This window comes from Amphiprion ocellaris, chromosome 19 (assembly GCF_022539595.1).
Source record: "Amphiprion ocellaris isolate individual 3 ecotype Okinawa chromosome 19, ASM2253959v1, whole genome shotgun sequence".
In the NCBI taxonomy this organism is placed as follows: Eukaryota; Metazoa; Chordata; class Actinopteri; family Pomacentridae; genus Amphiprion; species Amphiprion ocellaris.
Genome location: NC_072784.1, coordinates 25,621,642 through 25,636,322, shown reverse-complemented (window position 1 = coordinate 25,636,322; position 14,681 = coordinate 25,621,642). Strand labels below are relative to the sequence as shown.

Genomic DNA, 14,681 nt, shown 5'->3' with positions numbered 1-14,681 from the left:
TTTTGAAGGTATATGATATTTTTGGGGGGCATAAAAAAGATTTGGCAAGTAAAAATTATTGCGCTTAACAAAATCTTTGGTTTTTGTGACCTATAACATATAGTTTAAAATGTGTGTTTATTCTGTTGAATCAAATCTGGAAGTAATATTAAAATTCCAAGTAACAATAACAGTAATAATAATAATAATAACAATACTACTACTACTACTACTACTACTACTACTACTAGTAATAATAATAATAATAATAATAATAATAATAATAATAATAATAATAATAATTATTATTATTATTATTATTATTATTATTATTATTATTATTATTATTATTATTATTATTATTATTATTTTTTTTTTTATAATTATTATCATTATTATTATTCAGCAACTACAGTATGTGGTCTGCAGTCTTGGCCCTTTAAGGCTTCAGTAGTCAGTATTGTTAGGGGGCGTGGCCTGGTGTTGCGTCATTACGCACGACACGGGAATCCGCCGTCAAACAGAAACAGCGCACAGTGAAATAATGATGGTATCAGAGGAGACAGCAAACATCCGAAGGTTCGTGTGCAGTCAACTCCGCCAAGAGACAGACCTCAGGTACCGTTTTCAGAAAGTGTTTAATCGGATCTTCTTTGTGTTTAGAACAAGAACAGAGGTCTGTGTTTGGTTGTGTGAGTTTTGCTAACTTCATATGCAGCAGGACTGGAGGCAGTTAGCTACTAAACTCACCGTGACATACAACTTTAAAATTCATAGCTAACTTGAATATTCACATAATGTAAATGTTGCATATTTAGTAGTCACACTGCTTCTTTAAAGTCCCATTTACAACTCACTTTAACAATGTTTGTGTCGCTGTTTAAGTTAGCTGGTCAAACTAGAAGGGCAAGCTTTGTCAGCAATTAAACATTACTCCAGAGACTGCTGCCAAGAAGCGCCGCCATTAAAAAAAAAAACAAAAAAAAAAACAAAAAAAAAAAAACGTAATCAGTTTTAAGCGATTACTGCTGGTGAGAAGTGGTTTCTTTGTGTTGTAGAGTGCCAACATTTTGGTTAGGAAGCTGAATTAAAGAAGTTTAACTGGCTAGCTTTTGCTTCAGTATTTCTAATCAGTTAAAAGTTTGTTTTCCTCCTCCTCTTGAAGTTGGAAAAAAAAAATTACACCAAAATACCTAAAGACCGGTGACAAATTAAAAGTGACTTAGTAAGGTGTTGGACTACAAGAAACACAATGACAGCTGATAATCAATGTTAACATTTGTAATTCAAGATACATTTAAATATACTGTGCTGAAATAATAATTTTTTGCTAAATATTTCTCATACACCTGCATGCAGAAGTCGTGTGTATGACTTATTAGATTAAAAAAAAATGTGCTTAACTTCCTTTAAGATGACAGTTTCATATTCCAACATAATTTGTTTTGTTGTGCAACAGTATGAAGCGTTTGAGGTGACTGATTTAAGATCAGCAGCTGTATGTGGTGTAACAGTTTCATAAATAAACAAGGAGGATGTGAGAAAAGTTAAAGTTCTAATCTTGTTTCTTATACTATTTGTAGTTAGACATTTTTCCGCAATAACCAACTATTGCACTTGGATTTCATACTTAGATCTCTATAGTACTGATAGGTGACAAGAGTCTTGATAAGGTGTTCAGGCATTACAGGCCTCCAGAACAACACTGATTCTGGAAAACTCCTAGAGAGGTGGATATTCCCTATTATATTAGTCTTTTGATGATGGTGTTGGACAGTAGATTTAAATCTAGTGACTGCAAATGAATCACTTAATTTTCATGCTCCTGTGTAATTGAGGTGAAGTTGAGAATGAAGTTAGTTTCATGTTTTACTGTGCTGTATACAAAGATATCAAGGAGGCACTTTTCAGTAAGATGTCCTCTGTTTATTTTGATTTCCTTTGGTTGGATGGCCATAAAAAGTTTGAGTTATGTATTAGAAGGGGAACCTTTTTTGGGGCAGAATTTCTTTGCCAGGCCTGTGATAGAAGGCAACATATTTAGTTTGAGAACTGAGCAGCAGAATAATGTGTGTTTTGGATGTATTGCTGCTATGCTAGTATATTGGCGTCTTGTAAACACATGAGGGTTGGGCACGCTTGCGTGCATGACATGAAAATAAAGACACACACACACACACATATATATATATATTACACTATTTGACACTGTGATTGACTTATTTATTTTGCTTGTGTGTTTTTATTCATTCTTCTTCTTTTTATTATTATTATAGTTGTTGTTGTTGTTTCGGTCTGGAACGGATGCTCGCTTACATTTCGCTGCGGGTTATACTGTGTATAATTGTATTTGTCAGTTAGTACAGATGTTTGTCGGTGTATTAAAAAATCCAAAGGTTGATTATGCCTCTACCTCCTCATTTACACTCATTAATGTAACATTTGTATTGGGTTTTTTCCAGCACACTGACCTTAGGAATTTTAAAAAAGCGATACCTGGCACATGTAGGATGTGAGTCTCTAAGTCCAGAAGCAAGGAATTTCATGAAACAGGTGGTTCAAGAAGAACTACTAAAAATGCAGGTATTTGACTTTTCCCATATAACTTATACCATACTGTATGTACAGTTCATGATATCGTTTAAGCATTTTTGGTGTTGTAGTTATTAATATCATCATCAATTTTCCTACTAGGACAATGACGGCAGTGGAAGTGAGTTGGAGACCAAGAAAACCCAGAAAAAAAGAAAGAGAGAAAAGGAAAATGATGAAGAGGAAAGTGAGAAAGAAGTTGAATCAAGAGCAAAAAAATCCCGAGTCAGTCATTCAAGCTCATCATCAGGTAGTTTATGACGACCGTTTGAAATGTGTTTAGTTGTCTGTATATGTAATAATCTATAATATATTCTACTTTGCTGTTGCTCAGTTTAAAAATGGTTTTAGGTTTTCAGTTTCAAAAAGACTCCACCACACTGTCTGATTCTTTAAAATACATTTGTGCGCAACATTTCTGTGCTAGACATTCATCAGACCTAAAAATGCAAATTAATGGACAATTAGACAGTGTGTCAATGTCTTTTTGAACTATTGATGGTTGGTGTCATCAAAAACCCACAGATTATTCCATCCATTGTCATAAGAAATTTCAAGAAATCATAATTTTTGACTAGCTGGAACTAAGAAGTAGTTTTTTTTTCCTGGATCAGAATGAGCCTTTGGGATTTAGCTCTGCATGACAGCACACATGATCAGTCTAATTACAGTAAAGACAATTACTATGTCTTGCCTTATTTAACAGAAATCTATGCATTTCCTGTTATTTGAATACTTCATGAAGAAAAATGTATATTATTTTGAGCAAATCACAATTAACAAAACTGGTTTAAAATGGAATTGATTTTTTATTCTCAATTCTTACTATTTTGATGCTGGTGATTTTCCTTTGATGCGAGCTAAATCCCTTTGGAAACCATGAAATTTAATCTCTTTTGTGTCTGTGTGGTTAATGACAGAATCAGAGGAGAAAGAGGACTGCAAAACAGGAAGTGAACAAAGTGATGATGAAGAACAAAGTCAGTCTGACGATGCAGAGCAAGAGATGGAGAAATCACAGCCAAAGACAAACGGAAAACGTAAACGGCAGATAAACAGTGACGACTCTTTAGATGAAGAAGAAGATACTAAGTCAGGAAAAAAAGGTGGTGACAGCCCAAAGGAAATGATGAAAAAGAAAGAAAACACTACAAAGAATGGAAAGACAAGAAGCAGCAAGACAAGTGAAGAAAAGAAAACCCCACAGAGTGATGAAGAGAATGACACTGACTCGGACAGCAAGTCAGAAAGAAGTGACAAAATTGATGACAATGACAAAGGTGACCATACAAACTTTGTACTTCCATATAACATGTATTTATTAATTCATAATCTTATTACTCCACCAAGGAACACTTCAGAGTTATGTGATGATTGGCGTTGGTTTATCTGACTGTTTGCAACATTACTCAAAACATGGAATAACGGATTTGGATGAAATTTTCAGGGAAGGTCAGAAATAACACAAGGACCAAGTGATTAGATTTTGGCAGTGATGCGGCTTTTAGTCTGGATCCACAGATTTTTGTCTGGATCCACTGATTTGTTAAAGATTTCTCTTATCATTGCAAGATAGCAGCACTGCGTCACTGTAGCTCTGACTACAAGTGAACACTACGTCAGCTACCTGCTGGCAGCCACATGATTGTGATCGTACTACAAATCGACTGCTGCGGACTTATCGGGACTACTTACATAACGTACACATGCATAACACTCGCCTGTGCTCAGCACAGTCATTTTGTTTGTGGGTACATCTATGTTAAATGACCACATTCTATGTTGCCGTAATTTCTAATAATAACTAATGAACAAATGCTGCATTTCTTAAAAAAAAAAAAAAAAAAAAAATACTGCATTTTTGACAATGGCATATAGGGGAATGAACAGCCTTGGCAGAGTACTGCGCTCTCCGAGTGCTTTTCTTGTTTAAACTGTTACGATTGTTTATCTGACTTAATATGGCCTACTGTTGTGTCAAACAGAGGAAAAAGCCTCAGTGGAAAAGAAGAACAATGACACAGACTCAGATTCATCATCACTTCCTTCTTTGGATGATGAGCAGGATGGTGGGAAAGAAAATGCACAAGATGAGGAGGAGAAGAAGAAGATGACGATGAAGAAGAAAAAAACTGTGAACAAAGATGAGAACGCCAAAGATCAAAAGGTGAGTTTATCAGGCATGGCAATTTTCCGCCGTTCCGCAGAAATCTGCCGTTTTAATTTTCAAATTGATCATTTCTGTGAATCGTCCAAATCCGTAGAGAAAATTTTAGGGGGGGTGAGGTATGTTTTTGTTACTCTTGCTCCCGGTTTTTGAGAAGCGCTCGGCGTTTCTCCCGCAGCGTAACAGACGAAGAGAACCAGTCTAGCTCCTGCTGCATTGTAAAAGGCCTTGCGATTGGTCGAAATTGGTTAGCTGCCAACGATTGGACCAATCAAATTGCTCGATGCATTCTTTTGTTACAATTCATGGCGGCATGTTCGTGTTGGAATTTTGAGCTATTGGGATCGTATTTGGTGGAATCATGAGGTTTTTATCAAAAGATCAAGAGTCATCAGTGCTAGAAATAGATAAAAGTGTCAAAAACAAGTTCCGATGGAATTGGCTTGAGAGAAAAGTGACAGTAAAGGTGAAAACATGACAGTTTGAAACCTTGAGTCAAATATTATCAGAGTGGGTCAGTTTGCTTTAAAATAATCATTTTGATTTCTCAAGCCATGAGTCAGAAGTACTCACTATAAGTAAAATATTTGAGTCGTTTAACAAAACATTGGGTATTTGACTCATGACTCAGGGCAAACTGAATCCCTGATAGTGTTTAGAGTGTTCTGGAAATGTAAAAAAAAAAAAACTGACACAGCTGACTCCATAGAGGAAACTGTGACATTAGAAGTGACTTTGTGACCAGTGTAGAACTCCAGTGTAAATAGTGTTAAAAGACCTATAGAACTGTAAAAATTGTAGGACTAAATGCAGTGAGACAATATTGAAGAAAAAGTAAGTTAACTTTTCATTAAATTAACTTATTCATTACAATCTAGTCTTCTGTAATTCTATGCATGTTTTTCATTCTAAATCACCTCTATTTTACTGAAAACCTCTCGGCTCAAGGGGGGGCTGCGCCCCCCTGGACCCCCCCTGAAGATTGTATACCGAACATTTTCAGCTGAAATCAAAATTTGCTGTTGCCATGCCTGGTTTATGGGTGATGCTGTGAGTCTGAATCAGAATAATCAAGCTGTGTTAAATTTTATTAAGTTATCTGATATTTGTAATGGTGCTGTTGTTTTTATTTTGGTCATGCAATCTGAAATAAAGTTTAAATTAGCTTTAATTTAAATATGGTCACACCCGTAAAAGCCATTTATGCATCACATGATGCACTGGAGAGATGTGAAACTGACTCGTTCAGTTTATAGTCTTTAAAAGATTTGAAGGAGTTGCTGCATTATTTGGAATCTTTACATGTCCAGCTCTTTATCCTGACTTTTAAACTGAGTAAAGATGTAGCTGAATTAATTTGATTGCCTTCAATGCAATGAGCTGATTCAAGAGACAAAGTTGAAGAATTGTAGAAAAGCAAAAACAAGTTTTGAAATGTGAAAGTATGTGTATATTAGGTAATTGTAGGGGCGAAATATTGAATAAATATTGCCTGACATTTTCTGTCTGTGCCTTTATTCTGCAGACGAACAACAGAGCAGTTGTCAGGCTCAAACGTTACATTTCTCTCTGTGGTGTGCGGAGGAATTACAAGAAGCTCCTTGATGGCTGCCGTTCCATTCACTCAATGGTGGCTGTTTTGAAGAAGGAGCTTGAAGATCTTGGCGTCCATGGTCAGTAGGAATACATTCACCTTTTCCTGTACCACACATTCTCGCCTTATTTTTTTTTATTTGAAGTTTCACATATGTCCATCATTGAGTGTTTCGAAATCGATTTTCGATTCAATTGTATTCAAGTGGTAAATAGAATGAATATTTGTGATGTTCAGAAAACCACTCGGCAGTGTCTGTTCCAAAAGGCGAAATTTACCAAAAAATATCAAAATTGAACTGCCATTTTACTCTTGAATATGTGTTTACAGTTTTTTTTTCACAACTCACAAACTGATGAACTCTGATGACCATGTGTTCAAGTAATAACGTCGTTCTTTCTTCACGCAGGTCAGCCATCTGTTGAGAAATGCAAAAAGGTCCGAATGAACAGAGAGGAAGCTCAAGAAATAGCTGAACTTGATATCAACAACATCATTACCACACAGGGTAACTATTTCTTTTTTCTTGGGTTTTTGTAGTTTTGTGTAGTTTGCACAGCCACTGTGTTCTTCATGAATTAAAATATGTAGAAAATTTGAGAAGATTCAGAGAAGCGCTGCTGAACTGTTTATAGGTGTGAAAGGGATGTCACATGAGAAGATCTTAGAAAAATTACAATTACCTAAAACAACAAACGACATTTTGTGTAATCATGAATCTGACTTGCGAAGAATCTTTGTGAAATTGATGTTTTAAACACGTACACTGATCAGGCATATCATTGTGACCACCTGCCTAGTACCGTGTTGGTCCCTCTTAGGTGGTCAAAAATGCTCTGAACCATTGAGCCTGGACAAGAGGACCTCTCAGGGTGTCCTATGGGTGTCTGGCACCAGGATGTTGGCAGTGGATCCTTTGGGTAATCTGGGTTGTGCATTGGGGCCTCTGTGAATCAAACCTGTTCCACTGCATCCTGTTGATGCTTGATCAAAATGGAGTCTAGGAAATTTGGAGGTCAAATGAACGTCTTGGGCGATTGTCATGTTCCTCAACATGTTCCTGATTATTTGACGTTTTTGCAATGTGGTGGGGTACATTTTCCTGCGGGGCTAGGCCAGTGACAGAGTGTGCTTGTTCTGGGACATTTATTTGGATGTCTAAGTCTCATCAACATGGATGCCATACTCCAAGGTTTTCCAGCAGAATACTCCAAAGTATCAATTTGATCAATTTTATTCACTTCACCTGTCAGTGGCCATAATGTTGTGGCTGATTGGTGTATACTGTGGTATTGTTTGTTGTGATTAGAGAGTCTTGTATGGAGGATGTATAGTCGAAACCATTTTTAAATAATTTCATAAAATTCACTTGTACTACAAGTACTATAACTTTGAAAATTATTTTTTTTTTGCTTGTTTATTGTGAATATCCGTAACCTTTGCATGGTTTTAGTTGCAGTTTAAAGACTGTTAAATCATTAATAATAACTGCATGAATTTCGACATATACTGGCTCTCACATGGGAAACTGGTCCAACATCCTTAACAAAGAATGTCTGAATGCAACTTTACTTGTAGCTTTATGACCTGGCAGTGTACTTATTGTAAATGTTATTGTTGCAGCTACGTCCATAATATTGAATTAATTTGTCCAGTAGTATTTATTATCTTTTGAAATTAGCTCTAATATGGATACCTCTCTCTCAGGTCGACCTAAACGCAGACAACCGTGGCAACAACACCAAGACCCTCCATCCTCGGTTTATCAGCGCTCTCTGAATTCTGGCTCTGATAGTGATCTGGAACAAAATACACACAGAAAAGTAACAGAATGGGCAAACCTACGGGGGATTATCAGTGATGATGCCGACAGCGACTGACGGCCACAGTTCCTCTCGCAAGTATACAGAGACAACTTGAATATGGACAATACTTTTCTTTAATTGTTTCTGTTTTGATACTAAACATGTGTAAAACCTTTTTTTTTTCTTACAAAAAAATATATTTTGATAAACTGAGTGCATACTAAAGCAGGTGTTTGGGTTACAAAATATGGAGAGTAATGTTAAGCTTCTTTCCATGTTTATTTTGTATGCTCTGTACAGGCAAATAATGACAGGGCAGCAGTTACAGGGACCAGACAACAGCAGCAAACTTGAGCCTATTAAAGTGTCAGCCTTTGAATAGAAATAAATATTCGTTTCAAAATATGTGTCTTTGTATACTTTTGATCCGCTTGCATAAAAATAACCTCATTAAAAATCCACTTTTTTTCTACATAAGAAGTTTTAAATGGAAAGCATGTCCGCGGATGCGGAACCGCTCGTTATTTTGGGTATACGGAATATTTTGCAGACGGACCGGTCCGGTGGGGTAATAAGTCCGGTCGCATTCGTTCAGGTCAGTATTGTATTTCTTGTTAATTACTTAAATATTACCTCAACTGCTGGGGTTTTCATCTACTGCAGCGTTATGTTTGGATAAAAAAAAATTTCTCAATTACTCTGTCGGTATTTATTCTCAGCAAGAGATCGTAGCCGGATGCAAAGTCAAACCGGCGTAAATGTGACCCTGCTGCAAGCAAACGTCTGTCACGGGTATTTAACTAAGAAAATATATTTAATGTGGAGTCGGTATCAAAGATAACTTAATAAAACATTTTCAGAGTATGTCTTTGTCATTTTATCGTGTTAATCTCTAAAACAAAATTGCTAATTTGTGGTCAAATGTCTTATGGTTAGTAAAATATCACCATTAAATGAATAGCCATGTGAGACCTTCTCAAGACTGGGGACAGAAATATACATTTTACATTATCTAAAGTTGTCTCCATTGATGTGCTTTTGTATTGTTTATTATTATTATTTGTTTGTGTCTAAGCAGATTCCCATCAAATCGTTGATCAATTGTACTAACTTGCATATTTCTAAGAAAATAAAAATTAATGGTGAACGGCCAAGATATGTTTGTGTCATTGGCTATCTTGAGTGTCAAAATGATTGTAAACAGAGCAAAAATAAGGCCAATCTAACAAAGCAGAGATTGGACGACATACAGTAGGCAGAAATAAAATTAGTTCAAGCCTTTAGTCTCTTAGCAAATCTGCTAAACTGTGTGCATACTGGGAATCCCAAATCCCTCTCTCCCAGAATATATTGTTAGTTACAACAAAAGAAATTTTTCATGTTTTCTTAGTGAGTTTTAGTATATTCTCAAAAAATCTGTTTACTTAGACATGACGCTACACATTTCATGCAGAAATGGATGATGATGATGCACCCGAAGAGGTCTTTGCTGAACTCAAGACCAGGCCCATTGGAGGTTGGGGTGTTGCTCAGATCGGAGCTGGTACTGGACTTGCTGTATATGCTATGTGGGTGGGAATCCTCCAGCCAGGCTTCAGAAAAGTCCCTTTGAGGCTGCAGGTGTGGTCTATATTCTTCTTAACATTTTGAATACATATTTATGTAGAAGTGCTTTTCAATCTAGGTCCTCAGGCTTGGGAAACAACACTCTTTATCTCATTAATATTGCTTTCAGGTCCCCTACATTCCTGCCAGCAAAGCTCAGGTACAAAATGTGATGACGCTGCTGAGAGGTCGAAAGGGGGGCCTGGTGGATTTGGGATCTGGTGATGGTCGCATTGTAGGTATAAACCGATCGGGCATAACATTATGACCACCTGCCTAATGTTGTCTTGGTCCCCTTTATGCTGCTAAAACTCCTCTGGCCCAGTGGGGCTTGGACACAGGACCTCTGGGGATGGTGGCAGTGAATTCTGTGGGTCCTGTAGGTTGTAGGGTGGGACCTACCTAGATCAGGCTTATCCTGGGACATCCCACAGATTCTCAATAAGATTTGGATTTGTGGAGTGTGGAACCCGGGTGAACGCCTCAGCTCTGTCATGTTCCCTGGGCAGCTCCTGAGCAGTTTTTGTGGTGTGTCTGGGTGCATTGTCCTGGTGAGGGTGGAAACTGGCATCAAGGACTAGTGTTGCTGTGGGAGGTTGGGGGTTTGCTTGATCTGCAGTGTTTAGGTGGGTGGTATGTCAAACATCCACATAAATGTCAGGACTCAAGATTTCCCAGCAGAACAATGCATTATAACAAGATGATCAATGTTATTCACTTCACCTGTCAGTGGTCATAATGTTGTGGCACATAAGATATACGGGTTCCTTTTCTTTGCACTGATTAGTAACAGGTTTTGGTTGTGGCTAACTTTATCCCTTTAGGTCTTGGAGGCCCATCAGCGTGGTTTCAGTCCTGCTGTTGGTTATGAGCTCAACCCCTGGCTAGTTCAGCTGGCCCGCTTTCATGCATGGAGAGCAGGCCACCATGAAAAAGTGTCATACCGTCGAGAAGATCTGTGGAAGGTTTGTCACTTGTGTTATGGCATTAGTAGCCCTCCTGTTCAGATTTCCACAGCTGCTACACAAAAGTTAGAGCAACAGCCAATATTATGTCACTGCAACATCATTATAGTTTGAATGGAAATGCGCCTCCCCTCAGGAAAGAAAAAAAATTACCAAGAATGACACAGACCGCTACTTATCCATCTAAACTGCTGACAAGAGTTTATTAGCAAATACAGGTGTTAACTGACAAAACATCCTTAAAAATAATACACATATGCTTTTCTTCGTGGTCTTGCTTCACTTTATTCTTGTTTATGTGTGTGCATAATACATAAACCATTGAGATGCCAAAAAACATAATGTTATCTGTGTTATTTATAAGAGAATTGCAACAGAAGCTACAGACTTATTCACGTCCTGCTTTGTATCTCACCATAGGTCGACTTGACAAAATGCAAGAATATTACAGTATTTTTGGCTCCCAGTGTGGTGAGTAGTATAATGGACATATAACTATGAAGTGTTAATTAACATATAATAATGCAGAAATATTCAGGCATATGGGTTCTGTAAAGCGTCTTGAGACAATTTGACCTGTAATTGGTGCTATATAAATAAAATTGAATTGAACTGAACTGAAATAGAGAAAAAATAAAGTGAGCTCATTCAAAGCCTTATGAGATGAAGTTTGGTGGCTCACTTGCTGGTATTACAGAAAGTTTGTTTCTGTCGGGATACCAGAAGGTTGCTATTATGCAGCAGTTTTAATCACATTGATGGTGAACATTATTTTTAAAAGTAATTTGATATCTAAATGTTCTTCTAGTCAGAGCATTTTTATTAACAGAAATACAGGCTTGCTTCCAAATTGTTTTTAATACTTGTAGTAGCAATTTCAGCAAACGCCTTTCGTCTGCTGCTTGACTACTACTGATGGCCGAGTTAGATTTAGTCTTGACACAGGCAGATAAAAGATGAGTAGAAGTGGATCCAATCAGTTTCAATGACCATTTATTGCATTTACTGTGGTTGAATTACAGATAAGTAGAAAAAAATTAAAAAGCTTTAAACTAAAGATTCTTTAAGAAGGCCTAGTTCCTTGATGCAGCCACATGGCCAAAAACTGTTTGCCTTCCTCAGCCACACCCAGATGCTCTGGCAGCTGGTTCTTAAGCCTTCCCCCTTGGGCTCCACTTCCAACTTCCTCAGCCAGGTGGAGTTAGACTCTCAGGTCTCCCATAGGTGGAGGTAAACACACCTGTGGCCATTAATTCTGCCGTAGGCACACATGGACACACAGACTTTCTCTCTCCCATTCACATCAACATACTAATAACAAGAAAGAATGTATGAAAATCAATCAGTTTGGCTCATGCAATACTCTATGCCAAGTGACTGGAACGTTTTTTTTTTTGTTTTTTTTTTTTAAATGAAAATGATGGACTAACTACAGTTTTTAGATTTTATAGAGCTGCAAACACAATCGAGGAAGAATCTGTTAGATGCATTTGCAGCCATTTGCTTTGTTGTGGATAGGTACTGCATTCTTTATTGTACTCTTGTGTTTCTCTTGTGTTTCTAGCTTTCATTATTGCAGGAGAAGTTGCAGGCTGAGCTTCCTGATGATGCTTTAGTGGTAGCTGGTCGTTTCCCTCTCCCTGATTGGAAACCCTGCAGGATTGAAGGACAAGGTGTGGACAGAGCTTGGGCATACAGCATGCAAGCACAACGACAGAACATCGGCAAGGAAAATAATAACTCCATAACCACAGAGTAACAATGAACTCAGCAAAGAATCCACTTGAAACTACATAGATTTTGCCAATCCCCTGACCTCCTAGTCTGGTAACATGGAATCATGCACTGTATAATTATCTCACTACTTAAGTTGTAAATGTCCTTTACTTGAAAGTTGAGGACGTTTACCCAGACTTGAACCTACAGGAGAATATTTCTTGCAAACTATCATGGCTGTCTTCTATACTGTGGCTCTAAAGTTCTAGCATATTTTTTACACAAATGTTCTCTTCTACAGTTTTAATAGAATGTGTCCTTGATTTGTTATCAGCAATGTCTGAGCCTCTGAGTTAAAGACTGTGTTAGCTGGAAAAGAAAGCCACCTACGAAGCAGAGCAAGCTTTTAAACGTTGTTGTATTATCTGCTTAAATGCTGGAGAACTGAAATTCATTTTCTGTTTTCAGCATTTTATTATTTTAAATCCGTTATAATTATTACATAGTATTTCTTACATCTTGATCTATTTATAGTAAGACAACTTACAAAGGACTTTTTAATAGTATAACTAGTTTTTTACTGGTAAATAGAATCAATGCCAAAAATGTAAATGCATTTTACATTTTTACACCTGTCTATAAAGGGTACATGAAGTAATAACAGCATAGTTTTTATACTGCACTGCATCTTTCATTTTATGACATAGTTACCTCTGTGTGTATGCATATGCATGTATTTAACCTGTGTTGTGAGTCATCCAACAAGTAAAGATAATTTATTTCATCTGTGCATGAGTCATAAGCTGCCCTTTCTCAAACACAATGTGAAGGCCATTTTGTCGCATTAATTCACATGTATGGTGTAACATACATTACCAGTCAAAAGTTTGGACACACCTTCCCATTCAGTGGTTTTTATTTAATTATTTATACATTGTGGATTAATACTGAAGACATCGCAACTATTAAAGAACACATATGGAATCATGTTGTAAACAAAAAAAGTGTTAATCTTCAGTATTAATCTACAAGGTAGAAAATACTACAAATAAATAAAGAGCATTGAATGAGAAGGTGTGTCCAAACTTTTAATTGGTAGTCTATCTGACATTCTAAGATGGGGCAAGCAAATAATGTCCTAAACAAAACAAGCAATATTGGTTTACGGTGACTAAAATATGTCCATGCTGTAAACAACCACAGATATCCAATTTTTAAAAAAACTAAAACTTTATTAAATGGTGCTTTAAATGTATTATTCAGAACAGAAATCTTGGTACACAAGGTACAACCTTGAACTAGACGGTATTAATAAGGTGCAGTGAGGAGTGGAGACTTCATCAAATTGTGCAGTATAACTTGGAACGTCTCAAAGATATTTTGCCTTTGATTTGATCAGATTAGCTTCAACATTATTGTTATGGCACAGAGTACAAATACTAAGATGATGAAATTCAATTTGGGAATTACCCAATAGTGCCAGGTAAGCAGTAAAAGCGCAGTACAACGTCAAATGTGGAATAGCTTTAGAGCAGTATACAGAATTAACTGTACAATTAGTGCATGTAAATAAGATGTTTAAGTTGTATAGTATATACTGCATGGGTGTGGTTTAGTCCAGTGTGATTTCTTTTGTGTGTGTATTTGTTTTGTATTATTTTTGATGAGATAAAGTATATATATGTGTGTGTGTATATATATGTTTATATGTGTATATATATGTGTGTGTATATATATATATACATAGATAGATAGATAGATTGATTGACTGATTGTTTGATTGATAGAGACTCTTTTTACAAAGTTTTATGGCAGTCATAGATTCAAAAGTGGGATGTTTGCCATGTTCTGTTGTATTTATCTCAGTATAATACAGTATGAACAGAGTGGTATGAACACCATAAGTATATAAATAGAATAACCGGTAGGCAATATAATTGTGTTAGATATATAACAATATAAAATATGTACATGTAGATATCAAAAAGTCTGTCTTTGGTGTTTTTCTGTATGTGTAATGTTCATTTATCTAAATCCATTCATGTTTCTGTACTTGGATTCCTGTTTGAGTTGGTTGTTTTGAAGCTGAAAGACAAGATTGTGTGTTAAGGTAAGCTTTTTGCATTTGCTTTTTAGGGAAATTAGAACCTACAATCTTTATTTATTTATTTTATATATATATATATATATATATATATATATATATATATATATATATATATATATATATATATATATGTATATATATATATATATAT

General features: G+C 36.3%; 2 protein-coding genes across 5 annotated transcripts; both read left to right on the top strand.

The window, feature by feature from the left end:
* The first annotated feature begins 488 nt into the window (after positions 1 to 488).
* On the top strand, positions 489 to 9,291 carry hirip3 (HIRA interacting protein 3). Its single transcript, XM_023286467.3, has 8 exons — positions 489 to 597; positions 2,442 to 2,562; positions 2,674 to 2,821; positions 3,492 to 3,851; positions 4,557 to 4,738; positions 6,264 to 6,411; positions 6,742 to 6,840; positions 8,040 to 9,291. The coding sequence occupies exons 1-8, from the start codon at positions 524 to 526 to the stop codon at positions 8,210 to 8,212; spliced, it is 1,305 nt and encodes a 434-aa protein (XP_023142235.2). The 5' UTR covers positions 489 to 523; the 3' UTR covers positions 8,213 to 9,291.
* On the top strand, positions 8,685 to 13,207 carry antkmt (adenine nucleotide translocase lysine methyltransferase). Of its 4 annotated transcripts, XM_023286470.3 has the most exons (7): positions 8,685 to 8,732; positions 8,857 to 8,929; positions 9,591 to 9,757; positions 9,873 to 9,977; positions 10,567 to 10,707; positions 11,128 to 11,178; positions 12,272 to 13,207. In XM_023286470.3, exons 3-7 carry the CDS (start codon positions 9,593 to 9,595, stop codon positions 12,464 to 12,466), a joined length of 657 nt encoding a protein of 218 aa, XP_023142238.2. In that variant the 5' UTR covers positions 8,685 to 8,732; positions 8,857 to 8,929; positions 9,591 to 9,592; the 3' UTR covers positions 12,467 to 13,207. The 4 variants fall into 4 exon arrangements, with proteins under 4 accessions (XP_023142238.2, XP_023142237.2, XP_054861134.1 ...); XM_023286469.3 differs by lacking the exon at positions 8,857 to 8,929 and having other exon boundaries at positions 8,686 to 8,732; XM_055005159.1 differs by having other exon boundaries at positions 8,693 to 8,929; positions 9,566 to 9,757.
* The last annotated feature ends 1,474 nt before the right edge of the window (positions 13,208 to 14,681 follow it).

Coding starts and splice junctions, on each gene's coding strand:
- hirip3 (XM_023286467.3), top strand. CDS start 524: ATGATGGTATCAGAGGAGACAGCAAACATCCGAAGGTTCGTGTGCAGT. Junction 598..2,441: donor CGCCAAGAGACAGACCTCAG/GTACCGTTTTCA, acceptor GGTTTTTTCCAG/CACACTGACCTTAGGAATTT. Junction 6,841..8,039: donor CAACATCATTACCACACAGG/GTAACTATTTCT, acceptor CCTCTCTCTCAG/GTCGACCTAAACGCAGACAA.
- antkmt (XM_023286470.3), top strand. CDS start 9,593: ATGGATGATGATGATGCACCCGAAGAGGTCTTTGCTGAACTCAAGACC. Junction 10,708..11,127: donor GTCGAGAAGATCTGTGGAAG/GTTTGTCACTTG, acceptor ATCTCACCATAG/GTCGACTTGACAAAATGCAA. Junction 11,179..12,271: donor TATTTTTGGCTCCCAGTGTG/GTGAGTAGTATA, acceptor TTGTGTTTCTAG/CTTTCATTATTGCAGGAGAA.